We start from the raw sequence: 18,625 nt of genomic DNA, 5'->3' as shown, positions 1-18,625 counted from the left end.
GTGCTTTCTCTCTCATTCTCTCTGTCTCTCAAATAAATAAATAAAATCTTTTAAAAAAAAAAATGTTTAAGAAGGGAGCCTGGCTGGCTCAGTTGGAAAAGCACACAACTCTTGATCTCAGGGTGGCGAGTTCGAGCCCTAAGTTGGGTGTAGAGATTACTAAAATAAATAAATAAATAAACTTAAAAAAATGGTTATGTCATGGTCAAATACAGTGTGTGTGTGTGTGGGGGGGGGACCAACAATAAGAAATAAACAGCAGGATTTAAAATTTTCCAAGGATATAGGGGTGCCTGGGTGGCCCAGTTAGTTAAGCGTCTGCCTTCAGCTCAGGTCATGATCCTGGGGTCCTGGGATCGAGCCCCACTTTGGGCTCCCTACTCAGCGGGGAGTCTGCTTCTCGCTCTCCCTCTGCCGCTCCCCCTGCTAGTGCTCTTTCTTTCTCCATCAAATAACTACATAAAACATTTGACAGAGAGACACAGCGAGAGCAGGAACACAAGCAGGGGGAGTGGGAGAGAGAGAAGCAGGCTTCCCGCTGAGCAGGGAGCCCGAGGGGGGGCTCAATCCCAGGACCCTGGGATCATGACCTGAGCCGAAGGCAGATGCTTAACGACTGAGCCACCCAGGCGCCCCCATAATGAACACCTAATAAAAAGGATGATGTAAGCACTGGGTGTTATGCACAAACAATGAATCATGGAACACTACATCAAAAACTAATGATGTAATATATGATGATTAACAACAATAAAAAAATTAAAAAAAAATAAAGAGACACCTTAAAAAAAAAAGGATGATGTAAAGCACACATTGGGTGGCTCAGTCAGTTAAGCGTCTGCCTTTGGCTCAGGTCATGACCCCACGGTCCTGGGATTGAGTCCTGTATCAGGCTCCTTGCTCAGTGGGGAGTCTGCTTCTCCCTCTGCCTGCTATTCCCTCTGCTTGTGCTCTCTAATAAATAAAATAATGAAATCTTTAAAAAAAAGGATGATGTAGGGCTCTGGGTACTGCTATGGAAAGACCACCACAACCTATGATTAAGTAAAAACAAACAAATAAAAACCCCAAAACCAAACATGTAAAATGGTACATATAGTATAATACTAATTACATTAAAAAGGGAAATTAAAACTTCACATATAGGGGCACCGGGGTGGTTCAGTCGATTAAGCGTCTGCCTTCAGCTCAGGTCATGATCTCTGCATCCTGGGATAGAGCCCCACCCGTTGGGCTCCCTGCTCAGTGAGGACTCTGCCTTTCTCTCTCCCTCTTCCTCTGCCCCCCACTCCCAGCTCATGCTCACGCTCTCTCTCTCGCTCTCTCTCTCTCTGGTGCATGCACTCTCTCTCTCTCAAATAAACAAATAAAATCTTTTTTAAAAAACTTCATATATATATGAAGAGTGGGATTTTTCCAATCAAAGGAGATCTTTAGCTTTATTCATATTAATCTTTTAGAAAGAGCCTGCATTCACTTCTGTTTGGTTAATTTTTACGTATGCAAGTGAATACCACAACTTACTTTTTTTTTTTTTTTTCCACTCAACCATGTGCCTTGGAGATATTTCTGTTAGGACATAGATAGCTAATAACTGCTATAGAGTATATCACGGAATGATTATATCACAGTTCATTTCAAAATTTTCTTACAAACTAATGGTGGATTCCACTTTTTCCAACATGCAGACTGCGGCTTCTTCTCGTACACATGGGTCAGTGAGTTTCTCTGAGTTGTGAGCTGATACATCAAATTGCTGGAGTACAAGAAACAGCCCTTTTTATAGATCTTGCCAAAAGTCCTTCACTGGGACTGTTCCAACTTGCATTCCACCAGCAATGTCTGAGAGTGTTCAATGCTCCATTTCCTCATCAACCCTGCATATTAACCTTGAATTTTTTATGTCAACCTGATGGGTGAAAATGACATCTTAGATTTTAAATTACACCTTTCCTTTTAACAGTAAGGCTAAGCCCCTTTCCGATGATTTATTGGCCCTTGGTTGTCATTTTCTGTGAACTACTGATTCATGTCCTTTGTCCTATTTTCTATTCATTTGTTTGTAGTATTCTTATTGATTTGTAGAAGCTCTTTGTATATGTTGGCCACTGATCCTTTGTTTTCTATCCGCTTTTTTGTTTTTCAGGAAGTTCTCAAAGGTTTCAGGCTTCTGGTGGAATTCTCTTTTCTTGTTTTTTAACCCCTTTTTAAGATATAGTTTACATGATATAAAATTCACTGATTGTAAGTGTACAATTCAATTATATTAACAAGTTTTTAGAGTTGTGCCACCATCACCACAATACAGTTTTAAAATATTATCGTCATCCAGAAGCTCTGCTGTGCCCATTTGCAGTTTATTCTTGCTCCCACCACCAGCCCTAGGCCACCAGTGAATGACCTGCTTTCCGTCTCTATCAGTTTGCCTTTTCTAGACATTTCATATAAATGGAATCCTACATAGTCTTTTGCATCCTTCACTTAGCGTAGTGTCTGAGATTCATGACACGTAGTTGCATGTCTTAGTCATTCATTCGTTTGTTTGTTTGTTATTGCTGAATAGGTGTTTCAGTGTATGGATATATCACATTATATTTATCCATTCACCAGTTGATGGACGTTTGAATTGTTTGCACTTTTTGGCTCTTTCAAATAATAGCTGTGTTCATAAATGGCTATGAACGTTGGTGCATGAGTCTTTGTGTGGACATATGTTTTTATTTCTCTTGGTTAGATATTTAGGAGTGGAAGAGCTGGGTCTTACGGTAGCTCTGTGTTTACTTTTTGGAGAAATTGCCAAATTGCTTTCCAAAGTGGCTGTACCATTTTACACTTCCACTAGCAGTACATAGGGGTTGTGTGTTTTCCACATCCTCGCCAGCCCTCTTAGATGCCTGAATTTTTTACCCTAGCCATTCCTAGTAAGTGTAAAGTGGTATTGCATTATGGTTTCGATTTGCATTTCTCCGATATTAATGATGTTGAGTATCCTTTCATGTGCTTAATAGCCATTCATGTATCTTCTTTGCTGGCATGTCTATTCAGATATTTTGTTCATTATAAAATGTTTTACTATGGTAAAATATACATAACATAAAATTTACCATTTTAGCAATTTTCAAGTATATAGTTTAGTAACCTTGGATATATTCATGGTTGTACAACCATCACCACCGTCCATCTCCAGAACTTTTCCATCTTCCCAAACTAAACTCTATCCCCATGAAACAATAACTCCCCATTCTTGTCTCTCTCTAGCTCCTGGAAACCACCATTCTACTTTCTCTATGAATTTGACTACTCTTGGTGTCTCGTGTAAGTGGCTTCATACAATATTTGTCCTTCCGTGTCTTATTTCATTGAGCGTAATGTCTTTAAAGTTCATTCATGTTGTAGCATTTGTCAGAATTTCATTCCTTTTGAAGGCTGAATCACTTTTCCATCGTATGTGAATGGATTTGTTTATCCATTCATCCATCAATGGACATTTGGGTTGTTTCCAGTGTTTGGCTATTGTAAATAATGCAATGAACACATCGCTTCTCGGCCTTTTGGCTAAGATCAAGTGTAGTATCTGTTCTTATCAGTTTAATAATGCAATGAACACGAAGGTGCATATATGTTTTCCATTTAGTGTTTTCATTTCCCTCTGATAAATACCCAGAAGTGGAATTGCTGGATTATAGGGTCGTTTATTTTTTATTTTTTGAGGAAATTCCATACTGTTTTCCAGAGTGGCTGCACCAGTTTGCATTCCCACCAACAGTGTTAGAGGGTTCCCCTTTCTCCACATCCTCACCAACTCTTGTTATTTCTTTTCTTTTTGTTAATAGCCATTCTAACAGGTGTAAGGTGATACCTCATTGCGGTTTTGATTTGCATTTCCCTAATGATTAGAGATGCTGAGCATTTTTTCATGTATCTGTTGGCCATCTGTATGTCTTCTTGGGAGAAATGTGTCCTCTGCCCATTCTTTAATCAGATTGTTTAGTTCTCAGCTATTGGGTTATACGAGTTCTTTTTATACTTTGAATATTAACCCCTTCTCAGATAAATGATTTGCAGACATTTTTTCCCATTTAATAGGTTGCCTTTTCACTTTGTTGATGGTTTCCTTTGCTGTGCAGAAGCTTTTTAGTTTAATGGAGTCCCATTTGTTTATTTTTGCTTTTGTTCCCTTTGCTTTTGGTATCAAATAAAAAAAAAAATCATCACCAAGACTGACGTCAGGGAGTTTTCTGCCCATGTTTCTTCTAGGAGTCTTATGGTTTCAGATCTTACATTCAAATCTTTAATCCAGTTTGAGTTATTTTTTATATATGGTGTGAGATAGTGGTCCAGTTTCATTCTTTTGCATGTGGCTGTCCAGTTTTCCCAACACCATTTATTGGAGAGACTGTCCTTTCTCCATTGTATATTCTTGGGTCCTTTGTTGTAAATTAATTGACCATATATGTGTGGGATTATTTCTGGGCTTTCTGTTCTGTTCCATTTGTCTATTTGACTGTTTTTATGCCAATAGCATACTGTTTTGATTACTACAGCTTTGTAATACAGTTTGAAATCAAGGAGCATGATGCCTTCTGGTGGCATTCTTTAGAGTTTTCCATCATTCAGCCTTTTAATAAATGATCTTTTCCCTCTTTCCATGGGATTTTGAGCAGACACAGGAGATATACATCTCCACTGAGCTGCCATCTCAACCTGCCCCCCCCAACCATTTCCTCACAAAAAAATATTTATGAATGCCTAAAAATCACTATGCTCTGTGGTGGACACTGAGGAGAGATAAAGGAAATAGTCTCGGCCCTTCAAGGAACTCACAGACTGGTGGGGAGGGTAAAGCCATCGTAAGACTCCGGAGTGGAATCCTGTATGCTTTATTCTTTTTTTAATTTAAATTCAACTAACTAACATATAATGTGTTATTAGTTTCAGAGGTAGAGACCAGTGATTCATCAGTCTTATATAACACCCAGTGCTCATTGCATCACCTGCCCTCCTTAATCCTGGATGCTTTAGAAGCTGGAAGAAATTTAACAGACCATGGCACCCGGGCTCTCCTCATTTTAGAGTTCAGGAGGCTGAGGCCCAGGGAGGGTGAGGAAGTACAGGCCAAAGCCCTGGTGGCTTTAAGAAGGGAGAGACTCCACCAAGTTGGGAGATCAGGGAAGACTCCTTAGAGGAGGAGGCATCTGAAAGAGGTTTTTGGGGACGGAAGGAGGGAGCAAAAACATGGAGTGTGCAGTGTCACATGTGTTTGGAGGAGGGTGTGAGATGCCCTGATCCTAGGGTGTAAGTGCTTGGGGACAGAAAAGGGAAGTTGAGGCCAGATTAGTAAGAAGGGAGTGATGCCAGAGGGTGTTTAGCTGCTCCTTGAATGCGGGCTTTCAAAGCTGACTCTCCACAAGGCAGGTCTCGCCCTTCCTGGCTTCTGGCAGGACTCCATTTTCTCCATCCCTCTGCATTATTAAGCACCCACCCTGAGCCGGGCACTGTGCCAGGTGCCAGAGCTAGGACAGTGTGAGCACAGCAGAGACAGCTCACAGCCTAGTGGGGAGTCAAAGATTAAAAAAAAAAAAAAAAAATCACACAGTGCACTAGCTGCTGGGAGAGGCTGTGTGGCAGAGGGCCCAAGCGCACAGGCTCTGGGGGAAGACGGCCTGGTCGGGCCCTTTGCTAGCGAATGGCTTTCAGCAATGTTACTTAGCCTCTCCGAGCAGCAGTCTCTCCCTCTGTAAAATGTGGGTGACCAACAGTCCCTATCTCGGGGAGCTGTCAGAAGAATCAAGTGAGCTTGCACATGTACAGCACTGAGCACCTGGCACAGGATCTGGAGGACGTAAATATTAGCTGCTTTATCACTCGTACCTGTCACTGTAGTAAGTGCCACAGACAAGACATGCATTTGCAGATAACAGAGACATGCCGGTATTTTGGGTTCCGGGAAGGTTTTTCTGAGGAAGTGACCTCTAAGCTGAGACCCAACAAAACGAAAAGGACAGGGGTGGAGAGAGCATTTTAGGCAAAGAAAGCAGCCTGTGCAAAGGGCCTGAAGGCAGAAAGCACCCCACCATCTTCGCCCGGGGTAGCCAGACTTTTAAGATGGCCTCCATCATGCCATGAGGCTATATTCCATTACTCTGTCATGCTGTGACGCCATGATGCCATACTCCACTCCTCATGCCCCTGTGCATCCCTCCCCTTGAGTGTGGTCTGGACCTAGTAACTTCTTCTCACAAATACAACACTACAAAAGCAACAGGTTGTCGCTCTGTGTTAAAATGACCATGACTTCCGTCTGATCACACTTTGCAGTTGGCACTCTTGCTTGCTCGCTGTCCTGTTGTGGGATGCTCTAGGGAGAGGCCCGTGTGGCCAGGAGCCAAGGGAGACCTCTAGCTAACGGCTTATGAGGAATCAAGACCTCAGCACAGTAGCCCCCAAGGACCCAAATCTTGCCAACAACCCCATGAGGGAGCTTGGAAGCTGATCCGGTCCCAGCTCACTCTGGGGATGACTGTGGCCCTGGCTGACGCCCTGCTTGCAGACCGTGAGGGAACCTGAGCCCGAGGGCTAGCTAAGCCTTGCCTGCCTTTCTGATCCACAGAAACTATGATGTAATATTTGTGTGTTGTCTTAGCTGCTATATTTGTTATGCAGCATTAGATGACTAAGACACCTCCAAAATGAAGGCAGTGTCAGTAGAAAGAAAAGGAAGATTAAGATCACACAGATGAGGGCACCTGGGTGGCTCAGTTGGTTAAGCGACTGCCTTCGGCTCAGGTCATGATCCTGGAGTCCCGGGATCGAGTCCCGCGTCGGGCTCCCTGCTCGGCGGGGAGTCTGCTTCTCCCTCTGACCCTCCCCCCCTCATGTGCTTTCTCTCTCATTCTCTCTCTCTCACATAAAGAAATAAAATCTTAAAAAAAAAAAAAAGATCACACAGATGATTCCTGGGACAGGAACCGTGGAATCCTAGGCTCCCCAAGAAGAAGGGACCTAACCTCTCTCCACCCCCCTATCTGATGCTGGAATCACCAGCCTCTGTTTCTATTGCTATGGTGACAGGAAACTATCTTCCAAGTGGGTCCCATTCGGTCATGGCCAGCTCAAATTGCAAGAAAGGCCTTTCCCATCTGGAGCAGAACCTTTATCCCTGCAGCCCCATCCTTGGCCAGGTTCTGCCCTTGGGACCACAGAGGACAAGCCTAATTTCTTTTCGGCATGGCATAAACACTAAGTGTGGAGTCAGAAAGTCCTGGGTTCAAATCCCAGTGTTGCCATTTACATCTCTGCCCCTGAGCAGGCCATGAACCTCCAGGGTCTCGTCTATAAAAAGCAGTATCTGCCTCGTTGAGCTAAGTGAGATAAATTCAGGATGTCCTTAGCACCAGGCCTGGTACATAGCAGGTGCTCGATATTCCCCATGGGGCTCCTGGGTGGCTCAGTGGGTTAAGCATCTGACTCTTGATTTTGGCTCAGATCATGATCTCAGGGTCGTGAGATAGCCCCAAGTCGGGTTCCATGCTGAGTATGGAGCCTGCTTAAGACTCTGTCTCCCTCTCCTTCTGCCTTTCTCTCCACTCCCTGCTCGTGTGCTCACTCTCAAAAAAAAAAGTATATATAGCAAATGTATATATATATATATATAACATACCATTAATATTAATAATATACTAATATTGTATTTATAGTAATACTATTGATATTAATAATATATATACTATATATAGTAATATATAGTATATATGTTATTCCTCAAAACTACTCGGACAGAGATGCCTGCAAAGTCACTGACTCCTCCCATCAAGACAAAGGGCCTTCATTGTTTCCCCTTGAATCTGGGCAGCAGGATCTGGGACCGCTTGACCAACACAACATGGTAAAACTGACCTGTGCTAGTTTCAGGGCCCAGGGTTTGAGAGACTCGCAGCTACCATGCCTGACTCTCGGTCCTTGCGCCTTTGGAGCCCTGAGCTGAATGGAAGGAGCCTCACTGCCCAGAGGCTGCCATGCGGAAGAGGCCACATGTGGGAGCTCTGGTCACCAGCTCCAGCTGAGCTCAGCCCTCCAGCCATCCCTGCCAGGGCACAAGATATGTGAGTGAAGCTGTCTTAGATCTTCCAGTCCAGCCCATTCACCAACTGAATGCCACCAAGTGACCTCAGTCGATGCACAGAACAAAAGAATGACCCAAACGAACTCTGTTGGAATTCCTGACCCCCAAAACCAGAGACAATAAAATGGTGGCTGTTTAAGCTACTAAGTTTCAGGTCGTTTGTCACACAGTTATAGACAATCAGAGCATCCACTGTGCAAATATTCGAAGGTAACTTTTCTTCCAGAATGAACCTGTCCACCCCTCTCTACTGTTGTTTACGAGATGGGGTTTTGAGTCTTAGGACCATTGTGATCAACCGTCTCCTGGACATTTGAAGCCCGACATGAAGACAAACCTCAGGATGGTCTGGCCCACAGTGCCAGTTGGGACTTCATCCAGAATGATTTCACTAAAAAGGAAATGATTCACTCACAACGGCTTCAGGGATGGCTGGGTCCAGGTGCTCCAGTGAGGTCAGTCTCCATTTCCTTTGTCATGGTTTTATTTTCAGGCTCTTCTCCTAGAGACAAAAGGCTTTAGAAACTCAGCTTCACCTCCTCTCAGGTTCAAGTGTAGATGGAAAGAGTAACTTCATTTTCCCAGCATTCCCAGTAAAAATTTCAGTGATTCTCTTTGGTTTGTGGCTGGGTGAACCCATGAGAGCCAATCCCTATGGCCAGAAAGGCAAAATGGCCTGGAATCCCAGAGATGAGGTCTCTACCATACAAAGCATATGAACCAAGAGTAGGGAGGAGAGATTCTACAAAGGAGAACTATGGGTACTACCATAGGCGAAGGATGAATGGATGGTTGGGCAGCAGAGTGAAAATTAATAGGAGAGTGAAAATTCACCTCCTTCATTCTAGATAACATACTTCTATTAATGCAAGCCAGGGCCACATCATTGCCTCACACCAGTGATTCCCATCAGATTAGCAGTGTGGTATTTTTCCCCATCTAATGCTTCTTGGCTTCATCTCCCTCACTCTCTACCATGCTAGGGATGCAGACATTGGAAGGTCCTTCCTCTCCAGCTCCATCCCAAGCACAGTGAGGTTTTCAGGGGCATGTCAATGAGCAAGACTAGGGCCAGGTCCCCTTTGCTGATTGGTCATCCCTCCCCTTACTGAGTCACAATGATTGAAGGCAGCAAGCAAATTTTACTGCCAACATGGATGGCCCAGACCCAAGGCTAGATTCAAGACTTCTGGGGCAAAAACAAGCCCTATTGTCTCTTCATAGAGTTGGATTGTTTCTCCCAAGTGGACCAGTGACCCCCTGATTGGAAACCAGGACTTTTGCATATAATGTGCAATATATGCATATAAGAACCTGGTGCTCAGGAAACTGAGACCCATGGGGGCAGCCCCATGGGCGCATAGGGAAAAGTGACACCAGGGTCCTAGCTAGGATGGAGGTTGCCTTCAGGGACGGGGGAGCAGAGAGGGGGAAAGTCAGTCCAGCCTGGGAGGAGGTGGGCCAGTGAGGTAAGGAGGGTGAGTGAGATTCAGGGAGTTGTATTCCGGCCTGCAGTTGGAAAGTTGGCATTGCCCTGGAACATTTGGAAGGGAAAAGCCCACAAGAACTTTCTTCCCCCGTGTAGCGGAGGGGAAGAATGGAGGTAGCATCCAGTTTCCTCCCTGCTCGTGTGGGTCTGGCCGCTGGGTAATGGATCTTAGATCATCATCTTTGGAATGCCCAGAGTGTGTCATCCATGTTGGCAGTAAAATTTGCTTGCTGCCTTCAATCAACGTAAATAACAACAACAACAACAACAACAACAAAATCTGCCCGCTGCTCCAGGAGGAGACCCTGAGTGCACTAGTCCACAAGGCTGCTGGACACAGGGAGACTTCCGAGACCTTGGCTCTAAAATCAGAGAAAGTTTGCAGGTGACCCTCGAGTTCTAGTACAATTGGGTCATTTGACAGGATGGGTAAACGGAGGCTTGGAGGGGCCCTGGCACGCAACTGCGCCCAGGTCACTCAGCGAGTGAGTGGCAGTGACCATTAGAATTTAGTCCTTCTGATGGCAGAACTCTCCTGCCCTGCTTGGTGTTCTCACTGGAGTGAGCACACAGGTCCCAGGGCATTGGGAAAAAAGTTTACTTTCGTTTTGTAATCGGCCCTAATGTAAGGTGGGGGCTGGGGAAGGAGGGGACATTAAGGGGATAACCTCCATTAATTCATCTGACAAATATTTATTAGTACCTACTGCAGACTTGGCCCTGTGCCCCGGGGCGGAGCCACATTTCTGGGGCAATGACTGTTCTTGTTTTCAGCAGCGCGCTGGAATGGGGAGGGACACAGATATCAATCCAAGAATCACACATGTTCCCACATATTACAGACATGGAAAGTGCCAGGAAGAAGGACAGGATGTTTACCAGTAGGTTCCATGGACATCCTGACCGAGCACGGGGTTCAGGACGGGCTCCCGAGGAAGTGACGTTTGAGCCGAGCTATGAAGACTTTCCACAGGACCTTACAATAAATGCTACGAGAACAGCCTGTCCTTGCCCGCCTCCTCACTTAAGTCCCGGCTGCAGCAACTGGCATTCCCTAAGCTTCCTGGAAACTTCCAGCAACCAAAGTTTGCTGATTCCTCTGATGACACACTCTGGGCATTCCAAGGATGATGATCTAAGATCCATTACCCAGCGGCCAGACCCACACGAGCAGGGAAGTAGGGTGTGCCGCCTCAGAGAGGAAACTGGATGCTACCTCCACTCTTCCCCTCCGCTACACGGGGGAAGAAAGTTCTTGTGGGCTTTTCCCTTCCAAATGTTCCAGGGCAATGCCAACTTTCCAACTGCAGGCTGGAATACAACTCCCTGAATCTCACTCACCCTCCTTACCTCACTGGCCCACCTCCTCCCAGGCTGGACTGACTTTCCCCCTCTCTGTTCCCCCGTCCCTGAGGGTAGCCTCCATCCTAGCTAGGACCCTGGTGTCACTTTTCCCTATGCACCCATGGGGCTGCCCCCATGACTCTGAGTTTCCTGAGCACCAGGCTCTTAGTTTCTTGATCCTTACTCTCCCCTGTTGGTGATGTCTACCCTTAGATGATCTATCCTTAGCATCTGCTGGACGCTTTGATTTGAATCACCAGGCTCTGCTATGCACTAGCTCTGTGACGTTGGGCAAGTTACTTAACCTCTCTGGGCCGCCATTTTCTCCTCTTTAAAATAAGAGTAAGGGAGGGTGCCTGGGTGGCTCAGTTGGTTAAGCGACTGCCTTCAGCTCAGGTCGTGATCATTCTGGAGTCCCTGGATCAAGTCCCGCATCGGGCTCTCTGCTCGGCAGGGAGTCTGCTTTGCCCTCTGACCTAACCCCCCCTCATGTGCTCTCTCTCTCAAATAAATAAATAAATAAAATATTTTTTTTAAAGATTCTATTTATTTATTTGAGAGAGAGAGAATGAGAGCCAGAGAGCATGAGAGGGAGGAGAGTCAGAGGGAGAAGCAGACTCCCCGCCGAGCAGGGAGCCCGATGTGGGACTCCATCCCAGGACTCCAGGATCATGACCTGAGCCGAAGGCAGTCGCTTAACCAACTGAGCCACCCAGGCGCCCAATAAATAAAATCTTTAAAAATAAAATAAAATAAGGGCGCCTGGGTGGCTCAGATGGTTGGGCGTCTGCCTTCGGCTCAGGTCATGATCCCAGGGTCCTGGGATCGAATCCCGCATCGGGCTCCCTGCTCCTTGGGAGCCTGCTTCTCCCTCTGCCTCCCTCTCTCTCTCTCTGTCTCTGTCTCTCATGAATAAATAAATAAAATTAAAAAAAAAAGAAGCACTACATGCTAAAAAAAATAAAAATAAAAAATAATAAAATAAAATAAAATAAAATAAAATAAGACTAAGGGATAGTCCTTACCTCACAAGGTTGTGTTTAAAAACAAAATTCAGGGGCGTCTGGGTGGCTCAGTCAGTTAAGCATCTGCCTTTGGCTCAGGTCCTGGTCCCAGGGTCCTTGGATCGAGCCCCGCATCAGGCTCCCTGCTCCCTGCTCGGTGGGGAGCCTGCTTCTCCCTCTCCCTCTGCTGCTCCCCCTGCTTGTGCTTTCTCTCACTCTCCTGCTCTCTGTCAAATAAGTAAAATATTTTAATAAAATAAAAACAAAACTTAGTAAATTTGAAGATCTAATTGGCTTTACTGCATGATTCATGAATCAGGCAGCGTACCATCTGCAAGTGGAGGGGAGCTCTAAGGAGTTGTACAAAGTGGAAGGTTTTTATAGGAAAGAGAGTGGGGCAAGAAGTTAGGAGCAAGGGAAAAAGAAAGGATTGTTGTAGGCAAGGTCACCTTCCCTTAGGTGGAAGGGCAGGGGTCTTATTAGGTGGATCACTTCATCTTCCTTTGGGAAATAGGACCCTGGTGACAGATTGCCTCCTGGGTGCTGATCAGAAAATTCCTGATTGACCCCTAAGACTTACATTTCTGGGGGAGGTTGAAACTGCAGTTAGGTTAGGTATTAAGCCCACTTTGGTGACTTGGTCTAAGTGACACCATTTTGGGCCTGTGATTTTCTTTTTCACGGTTATTACAGGATTAAATGAGAGCCGGCAGATAACACACAATCACACACAATCACACAATAAAGCACTCCATATACACTGGATAGATATGTTATCCATAACCATCCACCCCATGGGCTTACTATGCTGTTAAAATTATTAAGCCTTGACAGGTACAAAGAGGTTTTTGTAATCTGTCTGCACTTCCAACCGATTTTTTTGTCCAAGCAGAGTCCCTAAGACCCGTTCCCCACCCCCTCCCAGCTTATTTCCCCCCCCCTCCCCACCCCCATCCCTGTCCGCGTTCCCAGGCAAACGAGTTCAAGAACAGACCAGGAGGGCGTGGGGCGTGGGGGGACAGCGTGCTGGGCACACGGCCCAGCCACCAGGCACGTGGTGTCCCGGCTCTGCACCCGGCCCTCCCTCGTGCGGGGTGGCCCGGGGCTCACGGAGGCGGCTTCTGGGAACCGGGTCGAACGGCCGTGTGCACAGCCCCGTGCGCCGCGCGGCCGCGGGTGATGCAGCGCGGGACGTGTGCAGGCAGCGCCGGCGGGGCGGGCTTTTGCACTCGCCCCGGCTCCTTCCCGCTATAAAGGCGGCCCGCCGCGCCGCCCTGTACCACGCCTCTCCGAAGTGCCAGCTCCTTCCTCTGCCGCTGTCCCCGGACTCCAGCCACCGCTTCTTCTCGCTATGGATCCCAACTGCTCCTGCGCGGCGGGTAAAGAGATCCGGGCGGGGGCTGCGCGTCGGTTCAGAGCTAGAGAAGCAATCTCTGACGCCTTTTTCTCTTCCTGGCCACTTAGCTTCGGGGGTGCTAACTGCCCTTTCCCAAAGCTTTTTGGTGCACCTCTCTCTAGGTTAATCGAGGCACCCATCCCCACCCCACCCCCTTATACCGATAAGGGGTCGGACTTCATGGCTGGGTCCCGGTTCCCAGGGGTTGGTTGTGGGAACTGAGACTGGAACCCGGGCAGCCCGCATGTATTCCCGCGTTCGAGTCCAGGGACAGTAATCATCGCTTGCCTTTACTCCTTGCAGGTGGCTCCTGCACGTGCGCCGGCTCCTGCAAATGCAAAGAGTGCAGATGCACCTCCTGCAAGAAGAGTGAGTGAAATCTTTGGTCCTACATCCCCTACCCACCCCTACTCTCTACCCCGGGGGAGTTTGAACTGGACAGCTGAAGCTCCTTCAGCTGGGGGAGGGAAGGTGCTGCCTCCACAGCGCGCCCTGTCCCGGACGACCTGAATCCTCCGTGTGCCCAGCGCTCATCGCTGCCTTCCCCTTCCCTGCCCCAGGCTGCTGCTCCTGCTGTCCCGCGGGCTGTGCCAAGTGTGCCCAGGGCTGCATCTGCAAAGGCGCATCGGACAAGTGCAGTTGCTGTGCCTGATGTGGGGGAGCCTGCGCCCGATGTAAATACAGCCACGTGTACACACTGCAGTGTTTTTTTGGTGCTTTTTGTTTTGGGTACAACCCTGACCCATTCGCTACATTCCTTGTTTCTTTTTTCTTTTTCCTATAAAATATGTGAATTATAAAAGTTGTCGACTTTGATTCTCGCTCTGTTTTCCTTTGCGTGCCCACCGGGACTAGGGTGGGGAATTCGACGGGAATTGCAGAACCTGTTTTCTAAATAGAAATGTTAATTCCCTAGAAACTGAGTGCCTTAAGGCAAGCCAGGTGACTTCACAGAGCTTCACCTTCTGTAAAATGGAAGGATATTATGCCAGAGGATATAAAGGCCCCGGGGCCCTCTGTTCTCATGGCAATTTTACTTTTTAAATGTCTATTCCCACTGTGGGGCCTGAACTCATGACCCAGAGGTCAAGAGTCACATGCTCTACAGAATGAGCCAGGAAGGTGCCCTGTCGATCCAGACTTTAATTATGCTCCAAGGTTTCTCTGCCCAACCTCAGTACCTCATGGATTCTAGGCTTGAAAATGACTACAGGAGGTAGTCACCTTCAAATCCTACCTGGGCCTTCTAAAAACCTGTGGTAAAGACGATTTTTATTTCTATCCATCCCAAACTAAACCTTCGTAAAATATATTTCATGAAAATGCCATAGAACAATATAAAGCCCATGTTTTTAGATTGAGCACACATAATTTCAATGAATGCCTGAAAAACAAGTAAAATAGATTTTAAAACGCCGCACATAGATGTTCACTGAAGGTGTTTCACTGAGCACGAGAGAGAACTCACAAATGCCCCAGTGCCATGGACCACTCACCTTGAGCACTGTCATCCCTCCCCACAGGGCATTTGGCCTGCTCCCCGCCATTGTGCAACTGACGGGACACCCTGTACCCCTGAGAGTTCTCTGGTTTGACTTGGCTCTGGAACTTTGGAAGTTCCTCCCTAGGTCAGGCTGGAATCTGTCCCTCCAGAATCCAGTTGTCCTTGGCACCTTGAAACCAACACGGACTAGGGAACTGGGAAGTGGCCAGCCATTTCACAGCAAGAGGGAGGATACCCGAGAACTGGTCTCAGATGAAATACTTAATGGCTGCCTGTGCATGGTCATGGCCAATTCTGCGCTTTGGAGGGCATGGTTATTAGGCAGGAGTAAGCCCTGAGTGACTTGTAATTAATACCAACGGTTAGTCCCCCTGGCTATTTGTGGAGGGAACTGCTACTTGATGTTTGATCAAAGGGAAAAGGGAGTCACAGGGTCCGGAGTCAGGACGCTGCTTGCCGCTGCTTGCCGGCAGGTACCTGGTGTGAAAAGAGGATTTCAGAAGGCAGCATGTGTCCAGGGCATGAGCTTTGGTGTCAGGCGGTCTGGGTTCACATCCAACTTTGCAACAAGTAGCTTGGACAAGCTGCTCATCCTCACTGAGCCTCCATTTCTTCCTTTGTAGAAAGCAGATTCTATATATGGGGATTAAATGAAAGTGTCCTGGCTCCTGGCCAGGGCTTAATAAACAGGGGTCATTATGTCCGACGTTGGTGGAGATAGAATACTGTTGGATCCCAATAAGCTCTTGGGGAAAGGGTCATTAGTTAGAAAGCATTACTCTGGGTTGGAGGTTAAGGATGGGATTGGAAATTTGCTGACATGGTGCTAGGGGGAGGGTGGGTACCTCCTGCACGATGTCTCCAGGGACAAGAGGAAGCCACAGCATTTGGACAGACACAAAAATCTTTACCATCCTTCACGTCATTTGGTCTGCAGGAGTCAGTGAGAGAGTGAACATGCAGGGGCTGCAGCAATTGTGCTGTCTTCAGAGAGGTTAAGCAACCTGCCCGAGGTCACACAGCTCCTAGTCAGGGGTCTGAACCTATACAGCTGGCCTCATGCCCTGTCCATAGCTGGCTGATGATGATGTCACTAGGTGTTAAATATTGCTTCCCAATATTCAAAGGTGGAAGAGCCTTTGGAGATGGACCAATTGTGCCCCAGCTTGAGATGGGAAATGGAAGCCCAGAGAGGACACAGAGCTATGCAGAGGATCTAACTGCCAACTCAGCGCTCTTCCCACGCTGCCTCTGTGCCAGGTGTTCAGTGTCCTCACCTTTCACGTGAAGTCGTGGTGCAGGATGGTGGGTGAGGCCATGATGCTGCAGTCAGCCCACGTGCATGCAAATCCCACCCGTGTCCTTTACAGCTGCGTGACATGAACCTCTCTGGCTTAGCTTCCTCTGTTCTAAAAAGGGTAAAAAAGGTATGTCTCAAAGAACTGAGTGAGTTAATACGTGTAAAGAACTTAGAACAGTGTCAGGCACGTGATGGGTGGTCTATTAATATTAGCTATTACTTTATTACTATGTGTAGCATAAGGGGTATTTACTTCCCTCCAGACAAATAAGCCAGGCCTGGGGTGCCCAGTTATGTTTCCTGTGTGGTCTTTATCAACCACATAAGAACATGACCTATAGGCCAGGAGCATCCTTTAATCTCCGCCACACAATTGTGATCCTCATAACAGGTATAAAGCCACAAGGAAGATGTTCTGTGCCTTATATCCGATACCAAAAGACACCCACCAATTGTTTTACCACCTCCACCATATTTTGACATTGTACTTGGGAATGATTCATATTTTCTTTAGTTTATATGAAAAGTAAACTGTTTATCCTTACTGAAAATGAGAATCAGTCTTTTTCTTTTTTTAAAGATTTTATTTATTTATTTGAGAGAGAGAATGAGAGAGAGAGAGAGAGCACATGAGAGGGGGGAGGGTCAGAGGGAGAAGCAGACTCCCTGCTGAGCAGGGAGCCCGATGCGAGACTCGATCCAGGGACTCGATCCAGGGACTCGATCCAGGGACTCCAGGATGATCACGACCTGAGCCGAAGGCAGTCGCTTAACCAACTGAGCCTCCCAGGCGCCCTAAAATGAGAGTCTTATTCTAACATAGAAAATAGCCAGGGGCGTCTGGGTGGCTCAGTTGGTTAAGCGCTGCCTTCGGCTCAGGTCATATCATCCTGGACTCCCAGGATCGAGTCCCACATTGGCCTCCCTGCTCAACAGGGAGTCGGCTTCTCCCTCTGACCCTCCCCCCTCTCATGTGCTCTCTCTCTCTCTCTCTCTCTCTCTCTCTCTCTCTCATTCTCTCTCTAATAAATAAATAAAATCTTTAAGAAAAAAAGAAAATAGCCACAAAAGTATATCCAGTATATAAGAATATATAACTATATATTTCACTTATGAATCACTTTTTTTGCTACTCATGGTTATGTGGCCGCCTACTCTTATTGAAAAGATTTCATGCAGTGGAGAAATGTAGACATTCCCAGGCCAAAGTCAGGCTTATCACGGACATTCTCTTTCCCTTAGAAAACTGACTGGATTCATCAGAGTGTAATTTCCTAGCTGTGGGACCTTGGCCAAGTAACTTAGACTTCTGTGTTGTAGGTATCCATTAAGAAAAAGTGCTCAAAAGTAAGAGTAATTCCCTTTTGGGGGCTTTGTGAGGGTACACAAATCAAAAGTGAATATAATATGGCCTGGCACATACTAAATTCTACTTAATTCTCAGCATGTTGACACGGAAATAACTATTTTCTTCGTTATTTAGAGCCAGGTCTCCGTATCATCTTTGAGAGGAGATACCCATCTCACCCTCTGGAAGCCGCTGGGAGTGGGGTGCCCCGGCAGGCTGGGGGTAGCACTAGTTTTTGATGCAAAGAAGGCCCGCACAATCGCGCGCATATCTCCGTTCGGGCATGCAGAATGGAAAGAGGCAGAGGTGTGTGTCCGCCGCACGGTGTACACCGTAAAAGGGCCTGAAACCCCAGTCCTAATGAGGGGACACCGAGAAGACAGGCCAAGGGAGGCAAAGGGCACATCCACCGCCCGTGCTCTGCGCACGACTCTCTCAGGTCTCTCGCCACACCCACCCTCCACCCGGCGCCCCTCCCAGGGGCGCCCCTCCCCACGCCCGGGTCGTGAGGGAGAGGCCGGGGTTGCACACGGGCTCCGGGAAAGGGCGACCCCGGGCACACCGGCCCGGGGCCCGGGACGGGGAAGTGGGCGAGGACCCAGGCACTGGGTTCTCGGAACACCCGGGAACAGGGGCGGCTGCCGACCTGCGGGAGCCGACAGGGGGCGGGCAGGGAGGTTGGGCCTCGGCGTGTCGCCCGGCGCGCAGTCCCTCGGCGCGCTGCGCAGCGAGGCGAGCCGCCCTCGGGGCCTCTTGCGCCCGGCCCGGCCGGGGGCACACAGCTCGGCCAAGGCGCCGCGCGCGGCGCGCTCTCGGCGGGGCGGGTGCAAGGGCGGGGGCGGGGCCTTTGCGCCCGGGCCGCCCGCTCCGCCTATAAAGTGAGCCCGCGGCGCCGGGGCTCCACCACGCCTCCAGCCGGCAGCCGTTTCCCTCCGTGCCGCCTGCTTTGGACCTCCGTCCTCAACTCGACTCGCTCGAAATGGACCCCAACTGCTCCTGCTCCGCCGGTAAGGGAACCCCCTGCTCTGAGCCTTAAGGTGGGGCACGCTTTCCCGGCCCGGAGCGCGTGTCCTCGGGGTTAGAGGGGCGGGTTCTGGAGTTGAAACTGGAGCTGGAGC

General features: G+C 47.8%; 1 protein-coding gene and 1 non-coding gene across 2 annotated transcripts; both read left to right on the top strand.

Annotated features, from left to right (window-relative positions):
- Window positions 1-3,535: 3,535 nt before the first annotated feature.
- On the top strand, window positions 3,536-3,721 carry LOC112809112 (U2 spliceosomal RNA). The gene has a single exon (XR_003204510.1). It is a non-coding gene; the product is annotated as a U2 spliceosomal RNA (small nuclear RNA).
- Window positions 3,722-13,183: 9,462 nt separating this feature from the next.
- MT2A (metallothionein 2A) lies at window positions 13,184-14,157 on the top strand. The gene is made up of 3 exons (XM_025852419.2): window positions 13,184-13,338; window positions 13,659-13,724; window positions 13,916-14,157. The coding sequence occupies exons 1-3, from the start codon at window positions 13,311-13,313 to the stop codon at window positions 14,005-14,007; spliced, it is 186 nt and encodes a 61-aa protein (XP_025708204.1). The 5' UTR covers window positions 13,184-13,310; the 3' UTR covers window positions 14,008-14,157.
- The last annotated feature ends 4,468 nt before the right edge of the window (window positions 14,158-18,625 follow it).

Source organism: Callorhinus ursinus, unplaced genomic scaffold (assembly GCF_003265705.2).
Source record: "Callorhinus ursinus isolate GAN/ISIS: 27379988/994484 unplaced genomic scaffold, GSC_fseal_2.0 scaffold56, whole genome shotgun sequence".
NCBI classification, from domain to species: domain Eukaryota; kingdom Metazoa; phylum Chordata; class Mammalia; order Carnivora; family Otariidae; genus Callorhinus; species Callorhinus ursinus.
Note: the sequence above shows the minus strand (reverse complement) of the source record. Positions and strands in the feature narration are given on the sequence as shown.

Bases quoted from the DNA above. Each gene is read 5' to 3' on its own strand.
- MT2A (XM_025852419.2), top strand. From the start codon at position 13,311: ATGGATCCCAACTGCTCCTGCGCGGCGG. The intron at 13,339-13,658 runs GTAAAGAGATCC...TACTCCTTGCAG, and splicing joins CAACTGCTCCTGCGCGGCGG to GTGGCTCCTGCACGTGCGCC. The intron at 13,725-13,915 runs GTGAGTGAAATC...TCCCTGCCCCAG, and splicing joins ATGCACCTCCTGCAAGAAGA to GCTGCTGCTCCTGCTGTCCC.